Here is a 24,179-nt window from a genome sequence, read left to right as displayed (position 1 = left end):
AGTCCAAGAAAGGCCCTAGGCCCAAGAGAGCAATTGATGTCGACCGCATTCCATCGCGATCCGCCGCATCACCTCTGCCTCGACTACCACCGGGGAACCACCCACCGATTCACCGAACCACACCGGAGCTCATCGACTCCACACCTTCTTCACCGCGACCGCCTACCCTCCCAAGTACGCCTAATTTCGGAGAGAATCAATCGTGACCGAGATCTCATCCGCCATAGTTCAATACAGGGACCAAGGAGGGGGCTTCGCTCAAACATCGACCTTCCATCAGAGCTTCCATCGACCTCCGACGAGAACTCAACCAACAAGCCCGAGCCAACTTCACATAACTAGTGACAAACACAAAAAATAAAAGAAACTAAACCCTAGAAAGGAACTAAGGGGCCAGAAACCGGCAACAATGGAATTATCGGAGCCTCCACGTTCCGGAAGCTTAGCCGGCGCTGCAGAGCTGACGAAGCCTCCACAACCCGGGAACTTTAGCGGCGATGCAAGAGCTATGGGAACCTCTACATCCCGGGACCAAAACCGACGCTGAAACGAAGATCTGCCTGACCTACCTCCTCGCCGCGAATCCAGAGGAAGAAGAGTCGCAGAGAGCCGATCTCTTCCCGAATCAAAACCCTAACTCAGATCCGCGCGCATGTCGGAGAAACCTGACAGATCGGAACAACCACACGAGGGTTTGAACGGAATGACAAGGAAAGGAGCCAACGGCGCCGGTACGCGCTCGGACGCGCCACCGGACGCCGTGGCTGCCTTACACCAAATAGCTTTTGTATTTAATTCACATTTAAATTTAGTTAATTAAGCAAAATTAATTAAAATAACAATATTTTTTAATTAAGAACCTCTTTTTTAAGAACCCAACAGATGAGGCTGCTCTCCATCCTTGTGAAGAAGAGGATTTGTAACTATCGGTTTTGATTTACTATTTTTTTTTGTTTATATTATTTTATGTTCACCTTAAATCATGTAACCAGATAGTTTTTACTTTTTATTCACTATTTTTACTCTATTTTCTATTTGATTTTAGTTTGATTAATGACTTTTCAACCTATGTGATTTTAATTATTAGATTATAAAAATAAACTTAAAATAAATTCAGTCAACATTTCTTTAAAATTTAGAAACCAAATATATTTACATATCCAAGCTAATAAATTTACAAATATTAGGTAAATCAAAATTTTAGTAATGATTCATATATTTATTTATTTTCAAAATTTTAAATATTGATAAAAAAATTATAATAAATATACTATTTAAATTTTGAATATAGGACCATATTTTTAAAAATAGTTAAGCCATAATATTAGAGACGACACATGATCAAACCAATCTATACAGTTTCACATATAATAATTAGAGTCGTCTGTACGGATTTGGTTTTTATCTTTTTATAAAAATTTAGTGACATTTTTAAACATATATGTTATTTATATATTTTTAGGTTCCTACAAACTTATCCGGTCTGGAAGATTCAACTTGAACTTTGTCCGAAAATTTATTATACCCGAACATAGTTTAATTTTAAATCCAAAAATATCATATCCATAAAAACCAATATGTATCTGAACGTATACTTGAATGTCCATGTCTAACTGATTATGTAAACAAATAAAAATAATTTTTAAGCAGTTTGAATTCTTATCACTAATGGAGTAATTTCATTTAAATACGTGAAATTATTATGATTAATACGTAAAATAAACGACAACGAATTATTATGGTAAATACAATCAATGAAGTAATTTAGAAAAATAAAAATGAATGTAAAAGATATAATAAAATACTTAAATGAAAACAATAAATGAACTGGTTAGATTAGTTAAAAAAATGAAAATATGTAAAAATCCACTTAAAAATAGATAAATATTATTTTTTACTTCATTTTCATTTTAATAGAATAGATATAATGCAATTTATCCGTAGAAAGTACTCATTAAAGAAGTATGGCTTATGATTTGGGAGTGAATCCGATCCACCGACGCTTGACAATATCACGATTCTAATTTTCTATCCATTGGAGTATTCATTATAGTAAATAACATTTATTGTTGCTTGCAATAGTTGTTTTTGTTCCAGCTGTGTTGAATCTTGACTTCTTGATTGGTACCTAGACATCAAAAGCTTAGACTAAAATTAGAGAGATAACAACAAAAAGTCAAAACCATAAAGATGTATTAATAATAAATTAATTCTCGAGTGTGTCCTTTCAGAATTCTTCTGCTTTTACGGGATTACACAAGGAAGACCCATTTTAACCACACATGTGAAGAGAATAAGATTATCAAACACCTTACACATCTATCTTCATGTACACATAGCTACGGACACTTGGAGAGTTGAGACTAAGATCCAACAAAATATTAGATGATGATGTATTATGAAAATTATCAAATAAATACTGTCACGTCGTATGAAAAAGTATGATCAAGATAGGAGTGTGATAAGGGGAAAAGACAAAGAAATGAATGTTCCAAAATCGGTAGGTGAGTGAGTGAGCCTTCCCTCGGTTTATCTCTTGTCGGTCGTGTCACGGATCTCTTTTTTTGTCTTTCCCACCAGTACCGTTTACTCGGACCGTGACACAGTCTCGTGTTTAAGCTATGAGAAGTTTAAATTAAACATATACACAAAAATAATAGAAACAACAAAAGGCCGAGTGACTTTTGGGATATTCACTCATAAAACAAAAATGCAGGTTATGACATTATTTCAGAGAAACCAAATAATTAAAATAGATAAAGAAGGCATCATCGATCCTTTAGTAGTGTCTGCAGAGACTGAATGAAAATAAAAGAGTGACATTCTTCAGGAGTACCCAAGGTTCCCATTATTGGCTGATGAAGAAAGTCTTCCGGACATAAAACCCTGAAAACCAAAACACCTTTTCTTCTTCTTCTTCTTATAATTACATCAGAAAATTAAACATCTCTTTCGTCTCAGCCATCTTTTCTATGCCCACAACTTTGTCAGCCTCCAATATACAGTCAGATTTTGATCTTCTTATAAATTCTAAAAAAAAACCCAGCAGAAACTTTTATTCACAGGGCTTTCCTTTACCACTTTAGATGGAGAAAACATGACTAAACAATAGCACCTGATTGATCAGACAGCATGATCTCTAATCACTGCTTCAAACTAGAACCGCCGATCTTGCTGCTCAGTGATCCTTTGTTGTCTTTGGGGAAGCTTGAGCTCAAGAGTGCAATCGCAGGATTGGCTTCTGAGCTGTTGGTTTGGGTTTCCGAGGCACTGGGCCGTGTCCAGATCTTTATATGGCCTTCTCGACAAGCTGTTACCACTGATTCTTGTGTGAACATCAGCCCCGAGAGTGGCTCAGTGTGAACACGGTGAGCTATGACCGGCGAGAGCTTTGGAACATCACGCTTGCAAGGAGCGGGTTGAAGAGTTCCCATCGGTATGGCGTTGTCCCAGTGCGCAGATTGGCTTCCCGTGCTGTAAGTTGGAGATCCTCCTGGTGGTCGCCTGAGTGGAACCACGATCTCGTCCATTTCAAGGTCCCAGAGAAGTAGCTGTGTGTCCTGGGAATGCAGCAAAGTGTGTGAGAGGCACATTGTAGAAGGCTATGTTTAACTATGGCAAATTAAGCTAGAAACTGAGACTTTCAGGTAACAGGTTTGTGTAAACGATCTCATCATACAACACACAATTAACTTTCTACCAACAAATCAGTATATGTCATCTGGATAATAATGCTACATGGCCAATGACTAGTCATTGTGAAGACTAAAGAAACGTTACAAAGATCTATATACTAAGATTTCTCCTATCACCCTTTGTTGTCCTTACCCTAGATTATCATTCTAATTGTTGACACTGTTCAAACGATAAAGCTGGCCAAAGCAATATAGAGAAGCTAAACACAAATCTCATATTTCAAGTAGTCACTAAAGGAGCATGAAGCAATACCTGACCGACTGATCCAAACCGGTACATGACATGCTCTCCTGACCCATCCGTATTTGGTGACGACCAATACGAATCAAACGCTACTCCACTTACCTGGGAGCAAGCAAATCCAATATGAATCAACTGAAGAATGTGCATTTAAAAAACAATAAAAAAAAAACCAAAAAACCTTACCCACGAGTTATGTCCCTCACCCCACGCCACGACCTTACGATCTTCCATACTCCACACTTGAACCAAGTCATCTTCACCTCCAGTCAATATGTACTTCCCATCCATACTGTCAATATAATCACGTTGTCAATGTACAGTAAAAGATGAAAATTTCTTAAGGATATGTTTCTAGACACCTCCAAGAACAGCACAGCAGAGCACCATAATAACTTTTGCCACCACATACAAGCTTCTGGGTTGAGAAGTCAAAAACGCGAAGATAGCCTGTAAAATGGTAAGAAAGCTTTAATGATTTAGTTAAGAAACACTTGGAGAAGAAAGAAGAAGAGCTACACAATGAATGGAATACATGCGTCTTACCATCTCTTCCAACAGTGGCCAAGTGTGACCCATCGTTTGAGAAAGCAATGCTGTTGATTGAACCTAGACAGATATGCCATCTCGCAACTGGATTACTCTGCATGAACACTCACGGGAATCAACAATGGTACATCCAACTATACTCAATTTCTCATTACAATACACAATTTTGTTAACAGCAGTAGCAACTGATGATACTATCAGAGGATATGCATGTACCATCGCTTCCAGCACATATATAAGGATCTAAGAAGATGGTTGCTAACTCAAGTACCTTGCTATATTTTGCCTTGTCAACCGTAAATTGTGTAGGATCTCTTATAGCAGGAAATGTTGAATCAGTGGCACCATCTTTGTTCTATAAGTTAAATTAAACAGTAATCAAGAATTAGACAAGATCAGGCAAATTAAAGTAATACATCAAAAACAGTATTCTGGAATCTGAGCTTGCCTTCTCATACACGTACAAATTGCCATCGGCATGAGCAACGACAAATGCTCCATCACCTCCAGGCACCCAAGCAATACTAGTACAACGGCTGTGACAAAGCAACAAAGTTTATTTTAATCCTAGAGAAGAAATTACTCCAAATTAAAATTAAGTTTCAGAGGTCAAAGGACTTTTGGCCACATTCATGTTTCAACTCAACCAACCAAAACTGTTATCCTCAGAGACTACATCATGTTCTGTAGTAAATTGAGTAATCTACTGTCAAAAGATTCCTTGAGCATACACATCCATAACAAGTCAACGACAAAAAAAAATGAACTATCTAAACTTGTTTCATTGTCGCTTTATGTTTCATCTTAACCAACTAAAATCGTTCTCCTCTGAGACTACATCCTGTCTGTAATAATCTGACTAATCTACTGTCACTGAGAATTGCCTAGAGCATAAATCCAGTAGATAAACTGCCCAAGCTTGCCTCATTGACAAAACACTAGCAGAAGTACAAACAAAAACACGCAAACAGATCCTTACAGAAAACAAACATGAACCAGATGAATAATGACACAATAAAGAGGTGACGACAGGTAAAGACTCTTGCCTGTTATTCACGGAGCCGTCCTTATTATAGTGCAGTGCTCCAACTAGCTTCTTAGAGACGTCCTGTAGTTGTTGTCTCAGCGATACAGTGTACACTGCAATAACACATACACTAACTATAAATCCACGGGACAGCGCATCTAAATGAGAGGTTAAAAAGACCGAGCTCAAAATCCTTCTCACCATCGCCAGAGTTCAGCCCAATAAGTAAATCATGCCCATCCTTAGCATCAGGATCAAAAGCATGGCACATAGGATTCGAATTACTGAAATGGATAGACTTTACTGGATCCTACATTAGAAAGAACATTCTTCATGCCAGAAGACTACATTCAAGTCTTGAAAAGAAACACAAACACCAGAAGTAATTAATTACCTTTTCCTGTGAGTTCAAGTCACAAATAAAAACAGCATCACCCACATTGAATACCAGGTAAGTTCCTTTCCCATCAAAGTTCGTATTCGTCATCGAAGTGCTGGCGTTAGAAGCAGCAGCGAAGGAGCCACTAATCCTCGAACTAGCACTCACGTTTTTGCCCCCTCCATTACCTCCAACAAAGCTAAGCGCGCGGTTCCCATTCCCGGTCAGCAACCTCGCTGTCGCTGAACGGAATCCGCTACTCGCACTGTAGCCTGACGAAGTACCAGTTGGTGTCGAAGGAGCAGCTCGTTCCTTAAGCTGAGCTAGAGTTACCTGACAACGCAAAAAACGAAACTCTCATTTGCTATATAATCTAAAGGAAAGCAAAGCTAATGAAACCCATTGATAAAAGTTACATCCTTTAAGCAAAGCTAATGAAACCCATTGATCAAAGTTACATCCTTTAAGCATTGCTAATGAAACCCATTGATCAAAGTTACATCCTTTAAGCAAAGCTAATGAAACCCATTGATCAAAGTTAAATCCTTTAAGCATTGCTAATGAAACCCATTGATCAAAGTTACATCCTTTAAGCAAAGCTAATGAAACCCATTGATCAAAGTTAAATCCTTTAAGCATTGCTAATGAAACCCATTGATCAAGTTACATCCTTTAAGCATTGCTAATGAAACCCATTGATCAAGTTACATCCTTTAAGCATTGCAATTCAAAATTTCACTAAATCTCTAATTAAAAAAATCCGATTGAATGAATCAGAAATCAAAAACCCAAAATCAGATTGGATCGAAGTAATCCCTAAACGAATAGACTCACCTGAGTAACGGTTTTGCCATGAGCGTAGTGAAGGAGACCGGAGGAATGAGTCTTCTCGTAGTGGAGCTTGTACTTGCCTTCGGGGGTCTTGAAATAAGTCTTAATCCCAGGCGCCTGAGGATTCGCAGCCGGTGAAGACGATGAAGATGGTCCCGATATCGTTCCGTTAGAAGTGTTCATCATCTTTGCTTTTCCTTCTTGTCTGATCAGAAAAAGTTCGACGACCCGATCCTCCTCTTCTTAGGGTTTCGTTTCTCTCTTTCCTTTCCTTTTATCTCCAGGGACGTGCTACTTCTCACAAAACAAAATTTTATGACCACCAACTTTAATTTTTTTTACTTTTGTTCACCTTGCCTTGTTTTTTTCCAACCATTTGGATCAATCCACTAAACAATTAGTTTAAATATTTTTTTTTAATATATTTATTTGGGCTAATCAATTTTACATCTTATATCACCTGTGATATGCAGGGGTGGACGCAAGGCGGGTACTTGTTTTTTTACGTATACTTGATACTTGGTTTGCCTTGAACGAGTAATGAATTTTTCGACTTATACTTGACTTGTCAGAAACGAGTACTTGTTATTTCGAATACTTGTCCAAAAATATGTTACTTGCAAATTACTTGCTATTTACAAGTATTTATTAATTGCTTGGATATATTTCCAAATTTCTAAAAATTATTTGATAGATAATATTTTACGAGAGAAGGTTATGAAAGTTTGTTTTATTTCCTCGACTTGGCAAAAACAAGAGAGTTATTTTAAATAAAATATTTGCACCTAATATAAAAAAGAAGATGCAATTCGATAAGAAAGTATTGTTTACTTCTTACAACAAAGAAATATTTGTTTAGAGCTTTGGTTTTTATGGTTTAGTTATCATTTTTAGTCGTAAAACAAGTAACGAGTAATATCAAGGCGAGTCGTAACTTTTTTTGTGTCTTGTACTTGCAAGTAACAAAACTCAACGACTTGATACTTGACTTGGCAACGACGAGTACTTGAAAAAACGAGGCGAGTACGGGTCAAGCAGCGGGTATAAGGCAAGTAACGAGTATTTGTGCCTAACCAATCAAACATCACAATAGAAACAAATCTGAAACATGATGATACACTGTTTAATGGTTGCGCTTCGAGCTAATTCGAAACATGATGATACATTGTTCTATGCCTATATCTAGCTTGTAAGATACAAAAGGATTAATGTCTTTGACAACATTTTGACATGTTGTGCTTAGTTGTGACTCGTGTAAGTTATCTACACAAATAAAGTCGGAACGTCTTTTTCTCCATTCTATAGAAATGATAAATTCAGTATTATCAGTTTTGTCCCTTACTTTGTTGACAATCTTACTTAAAAAGAACCAAAAAGAAAAAAGAAGTCTAGAGTTCAATCTTTGAGCTCAATAATCTGGAGGAGCTAACGTTGACTGCAGAGTAGATATGCAACTATGCAAGATGATTTGTTGAAGAAGATACTCTCACTTGGCAGCAACACAAAATACCTCTGACGGTTTTCTCCATGGAAGCTCTGGTAATTGGCGAATTATGAAGATGTGAAGCCTTAGATGCGAGTAGAGAGCCTTCTCAGATGTGATTACGGGTGGACCCGTTACTAGATTCTTCGAAAGGTGAATATTTTTATTTTTTACCAACATGATTAATGGATCAACAAATTTTTAATATATATTAATGTGATCTATACAGATAGTGGGCGCTGTGGTGTGTAGCTCTGGAACTTCCGGAGGGAAACAAAAGAGCAGCTCTTCTCGAGAAGAAGGGAAGAGGGGAATAGAGAGACTAACCTTGAATCAATATCGATATTTTTCTAATTGTTACTCAAGTTATTTTAATTGCGATTTGCGATTATGAAACATAGTTATATATATATACTAGTGGTATTCCGGCGCTACGCGCCGGGTTCGTATGTTTTATTTTTAAATGAATTATGGCTTAATATTATTTAGCTTAATTTTAACATTTTAAATATTTTTGATATGTTTTTTTCTGAGATCTTCTATATGTTTTTGTGTGTATTTGTTATCACACATGTTTTCTAACGTTTGTACTAATTTAATTATTATATTTCTAGTTGTTAGTTTTAGCTAAGTGAAAGCACATCATTATCTTCGTATGAATTTGATTATCTTTCCCAGTACATTAGTTGAAATAGGACTAATGTATTTACAGTAGGATCTTATCTTAGATATATAAATATTTTATATATTCAATCTGTTTTTTCTTTCATCTGTATTTTTTTTGTTTTTGTTTTTTGCAGTTCTCTCTCAGTTGTTCCATATCAAAGATTAACAACAAATCAAGCCGATTTTAGGTTGCTTTTACGCTAGTGACATATATGTACTACTTGTTAACTGCTTTGGTAGTATTTGGTTTCTCTAAAGTACATAAGACATACGTATGAGAGTCAACTGCAAAAAGACAGAAACCCAAATGAAATATGATTGCAATGTTAAAATTAAGCTAAATGAACTGCAGGATACTAATGCTCCATGTGGCTATCGTTTGGTTGGAGACGTTTGCTATGAGGAGGCTTGCAAAGTTACATCAGCCATCACCCCCGTTCCTGGTGGTGTAGGACCAATGACCATAGCTATGCTTCTATCAAATACCTTAGCATCGGCTAAGAGAACTCACAACTTCGAGTAACTTGGAAGAAGATTGATGGGGTTTTTAAAGGTCTTTGGCTTTGGTCTTTCATACAATGTATCTCAAACATATGTGGGATATCAAATTTGATTTTTCTTTTATATTTCTTTACTTCTTGTCTCTCTTGTGATTTGATCCAGAACTAGTTTAAACTTATCAAGAGAATGAATACAAATTGAGAGGATTAAACTTAAACTTTTATTCACACTGCTTCAGTTGTCCTACATCAAGAGAACATGAATCAGTCAGCAACATGTTGGACGGAGATCAATCCAGGATTCAAAATGATCAATCCCAACTTCATTCTTCCCTCTCCTTCTTCCTGAGAATCAAAATATGTTCAAGGAAACAACAAAAGGAATCAATGATCCTAAACTAAGATTTTAAATTCCACTATTAACGATGACATATGTTTGATGGTATCTAAAAGAAAGGAGAAACCTTTGGCTTGTCTATTAGAGTTCACATCCTACACCAATAGTCAGTGGCAAGTAAGTAGTAGCTTATAATGAAAGGATCAACATGTCTATAGTTTGAAAATAAACTTATAAGATGCAACGAGAAATATTTACCTCCAACCAAAGTCGGGTTGATGTATGTAGCTAGAACATCAACCTTTGGTTCCACACCTAAGGCAACTAATTTCTCATCGAGGAGCATGGCCAGATGTCAAAAACAGTAAGGCAGAAGGGAGTAACCCCTACATAGACTCATGTTAAATAAAAAAATTAGCTGTCTAGGTGTTCTAAACAGTCTAAACCACAGAGTTGGTTTCCTTTTTTGAAAAAAAAATAAATAAACCACTCAAGTTATTAGCCAGAATTTGATCTTATATCAACTCAACAAAGTCTGAAAACAGATCGAAATAATATATGCAAATCAAATTAGAGTAAATATGGTAGAGAAAAAAAACCAAAAATCCTACCAAATTTCGGTGAAATTTTTATGCACTTTGAAAACTAGACAATTCAAATATAAGTTTTATTCTGAGTTCTATTATTGGTAAACCGAAACCGAATTAAAACCAGATTAGACAATTCTAGTTTACTCAGGGGTCTAACTTTGCATTACAAAAGTTACGGTTTGAAACGGAAAATTCATGAAATGCAAGGGGTCCAAGTAATAGTTTTCAAATGACAGGAAGTGGCTAGTGGTGGACAAAACACGTGTAGTAACATATCTGCGTGTGTTTGTGTCTTAATAATCTCTTCCCTTTTAATTGTTTGAAAACAGATCTTCGTTTCTTAAAAAATAATTCTCCTTCTCATCATACCATTCTTACGTTGCTGGTGCTGATCTTAACAGATTTCGGATCGCAATCATGGACGGCGAAGATTTTGCCAGAAAGGTATCGTCCATCGTCCCTGCTATACTTGCTGCTTCTGTTATGATTCAACGGTTATTTTTCTGTGATGCCGTCAATTATATTTCTTAGGGATGTTTGGGAACCTATACTATTTTGTTAATGATCTAAGAAACCAATGTGATGATATGCATAATTTAATTTTAGGAAAAAAGAAATTGCGATCTCATTCAGGTGTTGCATGCATGCGTATCAAATTTTCAAGTCTAGCTTCCCCTGAACTATGCAAAAAGATGAATCTATCTTAGGTCTTGTATGCACTGTTATGTCCTTACATTAGCACATATAATTCGGTTCCTAACTCTGAAATGAAACCAGCCTCTTCTCATTTTGAAACATTATGTCAGTACTGATAGTGTGATGGTTTACAAACGATCGTATTTTCTGTCGCTTGGTATATTCGAGGTCCTAGTGTGTTTTGCTCAATTTTTGTGACCAGCACTTGATTTCCTCTTGTCCTAGATCATTGTTTCTCTGCTTGATATGATATTTTATATGCACTTATTTGGTTTGGCAATTCATAGGCGGCTGCAGAAGCCAAAGGTTTGAACCCGGGACTAATCGTGCTGCTTGTTATCGGAGTTCCACTTGTTGGGTTCCTTGTAGCCAACTACGTGATGTACGTGTATGCTCAGAAGAACCTACCTCCAAGGAAGAAGAAGCCTGTTTCTAAGAAGAAGCTCAAGCGTGAGAAGCTGAAGCAAGGAGTCTCCGTGCCTGGAGAATAAAAACTCACCTTAGCTTCATTACTCTGAGTCTTGTCCAAAACTGGATAAAGTCTTTTTTGTTTGCTTTCATAACATTTTTCTTCCTTTAATTGTGTCATGAGTTCTGTATGATGGAGACACATAAGAAGTTGTCTTCTCCTAAGTTTTGAATATGGTTACAAAGAGAGTTTTTCTTGGAAGCTTAAAGGGACATGCATCGAGCTTCAGCTTCAGCTAAAATACATAATAATCACATGTAAAGCCTCCACATTTCTTCAAATTGTTACACATATGACTCCACAAAACGCCTCTAATGGATAAACTGGAGTCTCTTCTTATCTTGCGGCCTACTCTCATCAACCATCTCCAACCAAACGTTGTGCAAGACTGTATATATATCATCCCTCTCTGGATGAAGAACGTCCTCAGCAAAGAACACATGCCTTTCATCCTTAACTTCAATCCAGCTCTGTCCGGGAACCTTTTTAACATCATGCTTTTTCATCGAGCTCCTCATCAACGCAGCGTCTTCCCAGTTTCCAGAAGAAGCATGTATCCCACATAACAATACATGAGCTGTTGAGTTAAAAGGATCAATCTTCAGAATGTTTTCAGCAGCTTTTCGTGCGAGATCAATGTTTCCTTGTGTTTTACAAGCAGAAAGTAGAGTCTTCCACACGACCACATCAGGTTCCAACTCCATTTCGTCTATGAATTTCTCAGCTTCATCTAAATGCCCAGCGCGGGATAGCAAGTCGACTACGCATGAGCAATGCTCTTTCGTGGGCGCGATCCCGTGTTCAGTTTGCATGACTGAATATAGCTTCAAGCCTTCTTCCACTAACCCAACATGACTACAAGCAGTAAGAACACCGACGAACGTTACATGGTTTGCCTCTACGCCTGAACTTTTCATTTCCTTGAACAATGTGAGAGCTTCTTCTCCAAATCCAGACTGTGCATATCCAACTATCAAACTGCTCCACGAGACTACATCCTTATTATCCATTGAATCAAATATCCTACTTGCTTGCTCCAACGACCCACACTTTGCATACATATCAATGAGTCCGTTTGTTATAAACTGCTCAAGAACCAAGCCAGTTTTTAGATTATAGCAATGGACTTGACTTCCTAGTTTTAGAGACGAGATTTCCACACAAGCACGTAACAGATTGCCCATGGTTATGTGATCCGTCACACATTGAGAGACGAGCATCATCTTAAACAATCTCAACACCTCTGCTGGCTGTTCGTGCCGCAAACACGCCGTCAGGATAGAATTCCAAGAAACAGAATCTGCTCTGTTTCTAAAGTCTTCAAACATCCTAAAACAACAGTACAAATCCGAGCAGCAGCCGTACATGGTAAGAAGAGAGTTGCAAACCGAAAGATCCGTAATCAAACCGTACTTGACTATGAAAGAGTGAATCTGCACGCCTCGACGCAGTCCCGTTTCGTTCGTCTGACCACAGAGCAAAGAACGCAAGGAGGTAGCATCAGGAGCAAAACCAGAGCTCCTCATCCGAGAGAAGAACGTTACAGCTTCATCACCGTAGCCGTTATTCGCTAGTCCAGCTATTATCACGTTCCACGACGCTGTGTCAGGCCTTTCTATCTGATTAAAAACTCTCCTCGCGGAGCGAAGAAAGCCGCATCTAGCGTACATGTCACACAGAGAGCAGCCTGCAAATGCGTCTTCGGATAAGCCAGACTTGATGCACAAACCATGTATTTGGCTTCCGTAATCTGCTCGAAGAAGACTGCTGCAAGCTTTCAAAGAGCTACCAAATATATACTCGTTCGGCTGGCAAACACCATAAGACAACATGTCTTTTAAGTGGCTTAGTGCCTCAAACTCATACCCAAGTTGCGAGAAGCCTGAGATGATTGAACCCCAGGAGATTACATCTTTTACTGGGACACCACAGAACACTCTCCTTGCATCCGAGATTTGACCAAAGCTAACATAAATAGCAATCAGGGCATTTTGAGCGAAAAGACTAGAACTAGGTTCCAGCTTGATGACTTGACCATGCAGTTGCTTCCCTAAAGCAGCATCACCAGCACTGGCGCAAGCTTTGATGATGCTTCCAAATGAGAACTGGTCAGGAACTAAACCTGCCTGAAGCATTTCCATGTACAATTTGATTGCTTCCCCTTCCTGACCGTCCTGAGAGTAGCCAGTGATCACAGATGTGTAAGAGACCAAGTTCCTCTGAGGCATAAAATCAAAAACTTCTCTTGCTTCCCTCAGCGAGCCGCATTTACCATACATGCTGAGAATGTGATTGTTGAGAACAGTGTCGTGCTTGCAGTCGGATTTCGAAATTTGATCGTGTATCTTTCTGCCTTGTGCTAGAGATCTTGAAGAAGAGCAAGCGCAAATTAGAGAAGTATAGGTTTGCAACCTTATGTTGAAGGTTGAGTTCTTCTGTGCAAAGTCAAACGCTTCCATTGCTTCCTTGTAAAGATTTTGTTTACAGAGGGAGTTGATGTGATCGTTCAACGACTCTTCGGTCTTGATGGTTGATACCACACTTGATGTTGACGGTATCTGATTGTTTCTGAAGGCAGCAGCTCTAGCTCCTGATCTTAACATTTTTTCCATTTCGATCAAGCTCCTTTGATCCTAGCAAACACCTCTTTGCGGATGGTTCAGCTTGAAAGGGATGTCGTTCAGAGAAACATCCAACAAACTAAGCAAAGGATTCACTATCTTAGCAAATGCACAAGAAGCCATTTGCAAACTCTTATGTAGCCGAACAAGAAGTCAGCCCTCCTCCAAAACTGGCTATCAGGGACAAGAGCCTGTTTCACAAAAGACAAAAGCACACACACTAAAATATCATCGTTGAAAACACTAAATCAAGCTGGAAAAAATCACTAGTTCTATGAATCAGAGAAAAATTTCACAGCATATCAAGAATAAAGGATATTCATCATTACTAATCAATTTTCAGTTCAATCAACAATTTTTTTACAGGTGGCATTAGAAGAGGTACCTACCTATGTGGACGAGTAGATATTGCAGACATTTTATCGAGCAGGTGGTGTGCAGTGTCAAAAACACAGAAGAGACGGTAGTTAAGCTTTGATCTTTCAATTAGCATGAACAAAGCGTTGCCAATTTGCAGTAGAAACTAGAGAAACACAGATGCTAAAACCATGTAATCTTCCCCCAAGTTCGAAACACAAAGACAAAGCACAGAATCTACGAAGATGTTAGATTCTGTTTCTTTTCAAGTGTATTACAGTGGTTCAAATTCTGGTGACGGTTTAATCTTTGGTTTAATTAGTTAAACCAGCGGTGAAACATGAAAGAGAGAAGAAGAGATGGGCCTTGAGTTTAGTTTCTGGCCCATCAAAGAGGATGGCTAGCGTAACCCGTGATTTATCCAAGTTACATTGGATCATTGTTCTTCAATGTAAATTATCAACAACACGTGTTCCGATCGATGGATACGTTATCAAAACTGTAACATGTGACTTTACTAAACTAAAGAAACAATAATTCGGATGTAAGATAATTCATACCCAAGATCTGGACCACCTGGTCCATATAATGATAACATGATCAAAAGGCTGTTAAAATTAAATTTATTGAAATGTAGATTTTATATTTTTTTTTTTTTTTGTCAACGATAGATTTTATAATACACCCAAAACATGCTAGGATTGTCTTTGTTTTGTGACTTGTGTTGCGTGACCGTTCGTTCGTTTGTTCTGAAGTGAGCAATATGAGGCCGAACAATGGCACGTGACTCGGGCCCGTCAACAAGCGCGTAGCTAAAAAGACGCCTCTTCCACGTTCTTTTACTTTTCGTTTCATTCTCTCAATTATTTCCAAAACAGCCCCCTAATTTTTAGTGATGGCATTATCATTCCCCCATGAGAATTTAATCATTACAAAACAACAAATCGAGTTTTCAGTAGAACCAGGCCCGGCTCAAAAGATATGTGGGCCCAGTGCATAGTCAAAAATTTTAAGGCTTTTTCTTGCACAGATTAAAAAATTAGGGCCCTTTCTTGCAAGAAATCAAAAATCAAGGGCCCTCATGTGTAAAAGAAATTTGCAAAAAAAATTGGAGGGCCCTGTGCAATTGCTCCATGAGCACACGTCCAAAGCCGGCTCTGAGTAGAACCACAACGAATCCAAGGTCAAATGTATGCCACTAATGTGAAAAGGTTTACAGAAATAAATATTTCAAAGTATTGAAAATGAAGGAAGAGATGTGGAAACAACACAATCATTTTAAGCGTTATTTTTGATAATACCTTTTTTTTTTTCAACAAAGTTGAAAACGAATTTTGCACACTGAGAAAAAAAGAGAGGCTTCGTGAGTCAGTGAGAAAAAAAAGCAAATCCGACGAGTCTAAAGATCAGTTCTAAACTTCATTCTGCAATTCTTCAGTTTCGTTTGTCTTTTTTTTTCTTTATTAATTCGATTTATTCAACTAAAGGAAGCTAAATCGACGGACAGGTAAAAAGAATATTTCTTCACGACTTTGTCAAAAGAATATTTCTCTTATTTATTTTTTTCATTCACATGATTTGTTACCAATTCTAAACTGATTTTTTCCTTGATTTGTGAAAAAACTTATCATTCTTGAGGTTTTGGATGTGATCACAGTTAGAACGCAACATTCATTTTGCGTTTCTAGGTAACTTTACATATTTGTTTTGCTCATTTGCTGTAGAATTGTATGAGTTTAAGGTTTATATATGCTTATCTCTACTCCAACTCAGTCGGAATGATAATTATTTTCCTGCAAGTGTTTTTGTTGTGTGTTTTATTCTTCTTTTTGCAGAATATGTTAAAAGATTCTAGTTTTAGGAAATATGTAAATGATTAATTTTCTGGGTATTGTTACTTGTGGATCTGTGTTTCTTTTTTTGGGAAGATCCACCTAATAAAACAAAATCTCACATTGACTAAATGCCAAGATATTGTCTCTTCTCCCACATAATTCCATTTTTTCTTTTTGAAAATAAAAACAAAAAATACCAGAAAAATTGGTGACTTGACAACCAAAAAAGATTATGTGTAAGATATGGAGCTTTCTTTGCTTGTAATAGGGTTTATCTTTGTACTTTGATACATCACATTGACGGCTACATCTCTTCTAAATAGACTTCAGAATGTTTATCTTTCTGTCTCTTCACCTTTCGTTTGGTGGCAATAGTAGTCTCTTTGAAGCTAACTAATAATATGTATATTCAAACTCTTTTTATTTGTTTTTGTACACTTGCTTAAGCTTTCTATTACCTTTGAGTCTGTTGTATATATCCTTATGATAATCTTTTCTACTTCCAGTTTCCTCTTTTGCTTCTTTTTCACATATTGAATTTGTCTTCATGTAGTTTTGTCAGATAAGAAGCAATCATTACACACAACACAAAGAGGGTTTTAAACTCTTTATCCCAAAATGCAAACTCCAAAATTAAGGTAATGATCCCATCCCATCTTGTTCTTGATTTTCTTTCTATAATCTTTTTCAATGTTTTTTTTTTGGTAAAAATCTTTTTCAATTAAGGTAAAAATCTTTTTCAATGTTCTTGATGTGCTTGTGATTGTGTGATAGGCCTGGTTCTTTGGAGCTGCCACATAAGAAATCCTCTTTACCAGCTCCCAAACTTGCTAGGAGAGTTAAGCCAAGTGGAATAGAATCTGATCCCAAAACCAAAACATCACCAAGAACTCAAACCCTCAAAGTAGCTACTGCTGATCGCCGCTCTCCAAGAATCCCTCTCAATGAGGTAATCTTGTAGTTATATTGATATGAAAGATTCTTGATTTGTTGAATGACGTATTTTTGATGTTTCAAGATTCAGAAGAAGAGGTCAGGGAGGGTACCAGAGCTAGAATCTCAGGTAGCTCAGCTTCAAGAAGCGCTCAAGAAGGCAAAGGAAGAGCTAAACAGATCAGAAGCATTAAGGAGAGAAGCCAAACAAGAAGCTGAAGAAGCCAAGAAGCAGCTAATGGAGATCAACACCTCAGAAGATTCAAGAATTGAGGAGCTGCGTAAACTCTCACAGGAGAGAGACAAGACATGGCAATCTGAGGTTGATGCTATGAAGAGACAACACGGAATGGACTCAGCTGCTTTGTCTTCCGCCATCACCGAGGTACAGAAGCTGAAGTCAAATCTCTTTGAGACTGAGTCAGAGCTAGAGAACTCTAGGTTTGAGGTAAGGTCTTTAGAGAAACTTGTTAGAGACTCATCATCATCATCATCAGGGGAAGTGAAGACTCTGAAAGAAGGAATGGAACTTGCGAGGCAAGAGATAAGCCAGTTGAAATCTGCGGTTGAAGTAGCGGAGAGAAGGTACCAAGATGAGTATATACAGAGCACGTTGCAGATAAGAAGCGCTTACGAGCAAGCAGAGGCGGTTAAGTCAAAGTATTCACAGAGAGAGGCAGAGTTAGCTGAGGAGCTGAAGAGAACCAAAGCTGAAGCTGAGGTTTTGCGCAAAGGATATGAAGCTGCTGAAGATTTCAAGAAGCTTGAGTCAGATTTAGTGGAAGTGAGAGGGAGTTTGATGGATAAGGAGATGGAGTTGCAGAGGCTGAGAAGTGAAATGGAGAAGAGAGTTGAGAGCACAAACACTGAAGCTATGGAAGCGGAGCTAAGGAGAGTGAAGGTTCAGTGTGAGCAGTGGAGGAAAGCGGCTGAGACGGCTGCTTCTATACTGAACAATGAAGAGGAGAGAATGGATTCTGTTGAGAATGGTAAAATGTTGAAGAAGTTTGGTGTGTTACTCAAGAAAAACCACAAGTAATAACTTGATTCTTTTTGGATTCTATTTTAAGATATTGAAAAATTGGCATTGCTGTTGCCTGTAAATTTGTAAAATTCGATTTGATTTCTATAAGTTTATTTTCTCTTCTTCTTGTAAGTGTTGCCACATTTGGTGTTGAAAACTGTATTTGTTAAGTGATATTTTGCATTCAAGAATCAAGAACTCAGGTTATTTTCGGTTGAAGTTTACTCACTAAATAACCTACATTTCTTTCTGTGGACCTAACAGAATTACATTGTCTATTTTATTGGCAGTTTTTGAGCTCTAGATATTAGTATCATAGTAAATAAAATACTATATTTGAACTTTACTGTAAAATGATAAAACTAAGCAAAGTATCAAACAAGTATTATAAGGTGAATATGAGCCTCATTTAGGCTGTTCATATGGGATAGGAAAATCAACCAATCAGATTATAAGCTTTTGCCACGTAAGCAGCAAATTGACTATGTTGGGCTTTGCGTTTTTTTCTTTTTGAGAACAATCCGTTGCAAACGTAACCTGAAATTGACGTAAATTTTTCTTACATTTCATTGCCCATAATAGGGCTTCCATTTCAACATGCAGAGGAGTTAGACAAGCCCGTACATTCCTCGCCCCCAACAAACCAGCAAAACCTTCTAAAGTACTAAGCCAACTTTGTCCTGAGAAAACATCATTCTCCTTCCAAGAGCCATCTGTGAAGCACCATCTTCCTGGAATTGAAGGAAGGGTTGTAGGCTCGACCGGTAAGACTCTAATGTTTTCCTTGGGTACCTGTGCCTCAGCCCAAAGTGTTGATTCTGTTTCTGCCAATTTGAGCGTATCTCGAGGATCCATATCCAAATTACTAAAAACTTTACTATTCCTTCCTTTCCAAATATACCATAGTATCCACGCGAATTGATGATCCTCCATATGCGGGATGACTCACCAAAAGAGATGATCCACATTTTTGAAGGTACCTTGGAAAGAGCCCACACCTGAATTGCTGGAGGACATTCAAAAAACACATGGTTGATCGATTCATCTTCCGCTCCACATCGTGCACAACATATATCTCCTTGTATTCCTCGCGCTTTCAGACTCTTCTTTACTGCTATACACCATGTCACTAATTGCCATAGAAAATTTTTCATCTTTGGGAGGCACCGTATTTTCCAGCAGAATGCCTTCAATGCATCAACTGTAGGTCCAAACATTAAAGGTGGTCTTTCCCTATCTGGGTAGACCCGTTCTATCTGATATCCTGATTTAACCGTATACTTCCCATTATTTGTGAAATGCCAGCCATTCCTGTCTACCATCTGGGTTCTACTCAGTGGTATGCTTTCTATGATTTTCATATCTTGGGGATCCATCAAAGCCCGAAGTGCCTGGGAGTTCCAGGTTCGCGAAGTATAATCAATAAGAGAATCCACTGTAAGGTCTGGGTATAAATTGTGTTGATTTTTATTTGCTGGTCTCGGGCGAGTGGTTGGAAGCCATGGGTCATTCCATACAGATATAGATGATCCTGATCCCACCCGTTTAACTAGTCCTTTGCTAACCAGAGATCTAGCAGAAACAATACTCCGCCAGCCATATGACGGAGAAGATGAACGAATCGGTTCCAGGGGTGAGGCGTTCTTGTAATACCGACCTTTAAAAACTCGAGCAAATAAAGTATTTGGCCTCTCTATCAGGCGCCATAACTGTTTACCAAGCATCGCTGTATTGAAATCAGTGATATCTTTAAATCCTAAACCTCCATCCTCCTTATTTGTATACACTTTATCCCATGATTTCCAGTACATGCCTCTTGTGCTTCCCTCTGGACTCCACCAGAATTGTGCAACCGCGCTTGTCAGTTTTTTTGCAGTTGCCTTAGGTAAACGATAGCAAGACATGACATGATTTGGTAATGCCGTAACCACTGATTTTATAATTACTTTGTTTCCTCTTTTTGTGAAAAATTTAAAAGTCCAGCCATTAACTCTATTGTTTAGCCGATCTTGCACGAAGCTAAAGACTTGTATTTTGGATCCCCCAGATTTTCTGGAAGACCTAGATAAGATCCCACGCCTCCAATATTCTGGATTTTTAAAATATCTCGTAATTCCTGTTTAAAAGATTCCTCAATTTTGTGCCCAAATTGAATGAAAGACTTTTCAAAATTTATAAGTTGACCGGATACAACCTCATATTCTTTCAAAATCCTGAGAATAGTTTGACACTCTTCCTTTTGAGCCTTACAAAAGAAAAGACTATCGTCCGCAAATAGCAAATGAGATATCGATGGACATGCTCTAGCTACCTTCATACCCGTTAAGTGTCGTTCTCTCTCCGCCTTTTTAATATTTTCAATCAAAGCCTCAGTACACAAAATAAATAAATAAGGGGACAAAGGTTCCCCTTGTCGTAAGCCCCTATGAGGAATAATAAGACCCCGAGGTTGACCATTTAATAGAACCCAATATTTTACCGATGATATACACTCCATCATTAAAGTAATCCAATGAAAATCAAAACCCATCTTCTGTAGCAGAGCCTTGATAAAACCTCATTCCACACTATCATACGCTTTACTCATGTCTGTTTTAATCGCCATATATTTTCTTTGACAAGCCTTATTAGTCTGTAGTCCATGAAACATTTCCTGAGCTATGAGGATATTATCCGAAATCAAACATCCCGGCACAAAAGCCGATTGAGTTTCTGAAATGAGGGTAGGTAGACAGATTTTTAACCTTTGACATAAAACTTTTGAGATAATTTTATACCCAACATTACATAGACTAATAGGCCTCAGTTCCGTCATCCTTGTAGGTCTCTATGTCTTTGGGATCATACAGATATTTGTAATATTTAACCTTGGATCCATTTGTCCCGTAACCAAAAAATTATTTACCATATCCACCAAATCTTTCTTAATAATGTGCCAGACATGTTGAAAGAAAAGAGCTGTCATGCCGTCTGGTCCTGGTGCCTTCTCTGGATGCATCATAAATAAAGCTTCTCTGACCTCATCTTCCGTCGCTAACCTCAACAATCGTTGATTCATCTGAGTAATGTCTGGTGTTACCTCTGTGAGGAAATCATCAAACTCCATTGGTGAAGTATTAGTAAAGAGCTCCTCAAAATAGTCTACTGCTACCTTTTCCGCACCAATATCCTCCGTAATCCAATTTCCTGCAGCATCATGGAGACCTACAATCCTATTACGGACCCGTCTTTGTTTGGTTAAGGCGTGGTAGAACTTTGTATTAAGATCCCCCGATGAGTACCACATATTCCTGCTTTTGTGGTGCCAATACTCTTCCTCGTCTTTATATGCTTCTTGTAGCTTCTTAGACACCTCCAAAATATCCTCCTGAGATCTAGTGTTATCCATTTGTACCTCCTCAAGGGCTTTTTGTAGCTCATTTATTTTTTCCTTTCCATATGGTGGATTATTTTTCCGCCATGTAGCAATTTCATGTCTACAGTTACTTATTTTTTCCACTATCCCACTTTCTCTTCCGTTACTGTTATCTGACCAGCCCATTGAAATTGATTCCAGAAGACCTTCTTGACCAATCCATCTTTTATCGAATCGAAATTGTCCTTTTCTTCTGGGGACCTTATCCTCTAGATAAGCCACCACTGGGTGATAATCAGATGCCACCATCCTTAAATATTCTGTATAAGAACATGGAAACAAAGTATGCCATTCCTCATTTGCTAAAGCTCAATCAAGACGACACCTTATCGTCACTACCCCTTTTCCTTTTCCTCGCCTCCCTTGCAATGACATTTTATTTTTCCTAGTCGGAGATTCCAATAAACCACTATTCCTGATCATAATGTTGAAGGAAATAAATGAATCCGCGCTTCGCAGGGCTCCCCCATCCTTCTCATGATTTCCAGTGATCTCATTTAAATCACCAATAATAAACCAGGGGTCGGATCGAGAAAGCCCATATCTAGTCAAACGTTCCCAACTCGTTCCCTTGATTTTGGAACTGGATCGCCATACACAAACGTAAGATAAACCGTTTTTCCAAGAGCCACCGCTTCCACATCAATCATTCTATTACTAGAGTATAAAACCTGAACCTGATACTCATTATTGTAAAAAAGCGCTAAACCACCGCTCCTTCCCACTGGGTCTACTGTAACCAAATTATCAAATCCAAAATGTGTTTGAAACCCTTGAACGAACTTTGAATCTTGCTTTGTTTCAGATAAAAATAAAAAATACGATTTATGTTTATGCCAAATCTCTATTAGATAACTTATGGTCCTTCCTCTTCAAGGCCAGAAAATGTAGAAGCTAAATGTTCCAGTTCCTCATGACCGGTTATGACCATTATAGTAGCCGGAGGAGGATTCCTACTGGCCCACTGATACAAATCCGTTTGAACTCCTGTTTCAGAAAAGGATGGCATGCTGAATCCAAACCCTTAAAAAGTAAAAAGTAAAAAGAGAGAGAGAGAAGAAAGAAGATTAACCGTGAGCATGTTTAAGAGAGATTCCAGTGGAAGAAAGCTTCCTCATGACGTCTTCACCAGGGATCTCTGTTAGGTTGTTGCTGATGGCAGTGATGGAGAGAGGACCATAGGGGCGATCGCGTCTTAACTTCTCCAGCGCCGTTTGTATTCTCGGAACCACCTGGAGAGGATCATGACCATCAGGAATCGGGCAGTTGCTGATGTTCCATATCACCAACGCGTTCTCCTCCTCATGCTGCTCCCTCGCCATGTTCTTGTTTTTGTTCATTTTCCCTACAAAATCAAAATTCATATTCACAAAAAAAATCAAATCGCGGCTGATCTATACTGACTCAAGTTGTTGAATCAAGATCACCCACCTCGAATGTGAAACGTTTCGTTAGGTAGGGCAAACTATGGAGCGAGCGATGGATGAGACCGAGATAAAAGGGAACTAACTAGCTTCACCTTATATACAAAATGTTAGATTGGTTTATATGGGCCGATGGGCTTTCCCCATCTTTTCAACCAACAATCAAGGGCGAGGACTTACTACCATTCCAAACCTAACTGAGAGCCAACAACCTTTCCACGTTCATCTTCAAGTCTTCCACCGACCAAAAGGATTAGTATGGATTTGGGCTCAAGTTGATGATTGTAATGATATGGGCCCAATCCTACTCGAAGCCCAATAGCAAAATAATCCCCCTTTTTTTTCCGCACCTTCTGCTTCGGTCTGTGTTTTTCCAATAGCCTTTGAAGAACTGATATAATCCTAATATATACAAAAGGATTAGGTCAGAGTTTTTGACTAGGGGTGGGCAAAAAACCCGAATCAAACCGAGTCAAACCGAACCAACCAAACCGAAATCGACTCAAACCATTCGGTTAAAAATTTCCCCAACCCGAATGGTTCGGTTCAGTTCGGTTTAAAACCGAACCGAACCAAGAAACCGATGTGTTAATTATTTAAATTACAAATATTAGTAATAATACCAATATACTAAAATTCAGTTTTTCTCTCTCTACAGATAAATCATCTCTAGAGCATTGGACCATCTTTTTGGTTTCTTCAACAAGAAAGACCTTAGATCCCACACTTTGTCTCAGAATCTCTCAAAGCTGCTCTTTCATATTCATCTTTTCTCTATCTCTTTATCTCATCATATCTTCATAAATGGATAATGCTCTCTTAGCTCTTTCTCTAAAAGATGATGACGATACCCCTTACAATTTACCAGATCTTCCTCAATACTATGCTACAGAACGGAATGCATGCAGTCTAATCGGCCGTCTTCTCAACCCGGAACATCAAAACATCGCGGATCTCATACTTGATATGCCGAGGAAATGGCAAATCGTCAATCGAGTTAGAGGTATCGCTCTCACCAAAGAAAGATTCCAGTTCATCTCATGCATGCATATGGCCTTCAAGATGTCCTCGACAAAGGCATGCAAACCTTCAAAGACTGGGGTCTAG

The 24,179-nt window shown here is 38.2% G+C and overlaps 5 protein-coding genes across 10 annotated transcripts; 3 read left to right on the top strand and 2 right to left on the bottom strand.

Annotated features, from left to right (window-relative positions):
* Positions 1–2,654: 2,654 nt before the first annotated feature.
* Positions 2,655–7,038, bottom strand: LOC106433959 (WD repeat-containing protein 20). The gene is made up of 12 exons (XM_013874798.3): positions 6,726–7,038; positions 5,907–6,224; positions 5,714–5,822; positions 5,532–5,625; positions 4,934–5,021; positions 4,757–4,840; positions 4,483–4,579; positions 4,299–4,386; positions 4,123–4,228; positions 3,949–4,041; positions 3,116–3,560; positions 2,655–3,030 (listed from the first exon to the last, which is right to left on the bottom strand). The coding sequence occupies exons 1-11, from the start codon at positions 6,906–6,908 to the stop codon at positions 3,144–3,146; spliced, it is 1,677 nt and encodes a 558-aa protein (XP_013730252.2). The 5' UTR covers positions 6,909–7,038; the 3' UTR covers positions 2,655–3,030; positions 3,116–3,143.
* Positions 7,039–10,576: 3,538 nt separating this feature from the next.
* LOC106433942 (DNA-binding protein S1FA1) lies at positions 10,577–11,664 on the top strand. Its single transcript, XM_013874782.3, has 2 exons — positions 10,577–10,742; positions 11,282–11,664. The coding sequence occupies exons 1-2, from the start codon at positions 10,716–10,718 to the stop codon at positions 11,483–11,485; spliced, it is 231 nt and encodes a 76-aa protein (XP_013730236.1). The 5' UTR covers positions 10,577–10,715; the 3' UTR covers positions 11,486–11,664.
* On the bottom strand, positions 11,594–14,812 carry LOC106433941 (pentatricopeptide repeat-containing protein At3g53360, mitochondrial). The gene is made up of 2 exons (XM_013874781.3): positions 14,474–14,812; positions 11,594–14,275 (listed from the first exon to the last, which is right to left on the bottom strand). Exon 2 carries the CDS (start codon positions 14,073–14,075, stop codon positions 11,775–11,777), a length of 2,301 nt encoding a protein of 766 aa, XP_013730235.1. The 5' UTR covers positions 14,076–14,275; positions 14,474–14,812; the 3' UTR covers positions 11,594–11,774.
* An 843-nt stretch (positions 14,813–15,655) lies between these two features.
* LOC106433939 (interactor of constitutive active ROPs 5-like) lies at positions 15,656–18,452 on the top strand. 6 transcript variants are annotated; one of them, XM_048764600.1, is made up of 5 exons: positions 15,664–15,948; positions 16,080–16,129; positions 16,830–16,914; positions 17,051–17,225; positions 17,295–18,452. In XM_048764600.1, the coding sequence occupies exons 3-5, from the start codon at positions 16,895–16,897 to the stop codon at positions 18,246–18,248; spliced, it is 1,149 nt and encodes a 382-aa protein (XP_048620557.1). In that variant the 5' UTR covers positions 15,664–15,948; positions 16,080–16,129; positions 16,830–16,894; the 3' UTR covers positions 18,249–18,452. The 6 variants fall into 6 exon arrangements, with proteins under 6 accessions (XP_022559814.1, XP_048620557.1, XP_048620558.1 ...); XM_022704093.2 differs by lacking the exon at positions 16,080–16,129 and having other exon boundaries at positions 15,656–15,948; positions 17,301–18,452; XM_048764601.1 differs by lacking the exon at positions 16,080–16,129 and having other exon boundaries at positions 15,668–15,948; positions 16,839–16,914.
* A 5,424-nt stretch (positions 18,453–23,876) lies between these two features.
* Positions 23,877–24,179, top strand: LOC106433945. Its single transcript, XM_013874785.2, has one exon. It carries the CDS (start codon positions 23,877–23,879, stop codon positions 24,177–24,179), a length of 303 nt encoding a protein of 100 aa, XP_013730239.2.

Source organism: Brassica napus, chromosome C8 (assembly GCF_020379485.1).
Source record: "Brassica napus cultivar Da-Ae chromosome C8, Da-Ae, whole genome shotgun sequence".
Lineage (NCBI taxonomy): Eukaryota > Viridiplantae > Streptophyta > Magnoliopsida > Brassicales > Brassicaceae > Brassica > Brassica napus.
The sequence above is the reverse complement of the archived record's forward strand: the minus strand, read 5'-3'. Positions and strand labels throughout refer to the sequence as shown.

Excerpts from the sequence above, each read along its gene's own strand:
- LOC106433959 (XM_013874798.3), bottom strand. The coding sequence starts at position 6,908 with ATGATGAACACTTCTAACGGAACGATATCGGGACCATCTTCATCGTCT. Across the intron at positions 5,626-5,713 it reads TGGGCTGAACTCTGGCGATG|TGTACACTGTATCGCTGAGA; the intron begins GTGAGAAGGATT and ends GTGTTATTGCAG. Across the intron at positions 4,387-4,482 it reads GGCCACTGTTGGAAGAGATG|GCTATCTTCGCGTTTTTGAC; the intron begins GTAAGACGCATG and ends ACCATTTTACAG.
- LOC106433942 (XM_013874782.3), top strand. The coding sequence starts at position 10,716 with ATGGACGGCGAAGATTTTGCCAGAAAG. Across the intron at positions 10,743-11,281 it reads GCGAAGATTTTGCCAGAAAG|GCGGCTGCAGAAGCCAAAGG; the intron begins GTATCGTCCATC and ends GGCAATTCATAG.
- LOC106433941 (XM_013874781.3), bottom strand. The coding sequence starts at position 14,075 with ATGGAAAAAATGTTAAGATCAGGAGCTAGAGCTGCTGCCTTCAGAAAC.
- LOC106433939 (XM_048764600.1), top strand. The coding sequence starts at position 16,895 with ATGCAAACTCCAAAATTAAG. Across the intron at positions 16,915-17,050 it reads ATGCAAACTCCAAAATTAAG|GCCTGGTTCTTTGGAGCTGC; the intron begins GTAATGATCCCA and ends ATTGTGTGATAG. Across the intron at positions 17,226-17,294 it reads CAAGAATCCCTCTCAATGAG|ATTCAGAAGAAGAGGTCAGG; the intron begins GTAATCTTGTAG and ends TGATGTTTCAAG.
- LOC106433945 (XM_013874785.2), top strand. The coding sequence starts at position 23,877 with ATGGATAATGCTCTCTTAGCTCTTTCTCTAAAAGATGATGACGATACC.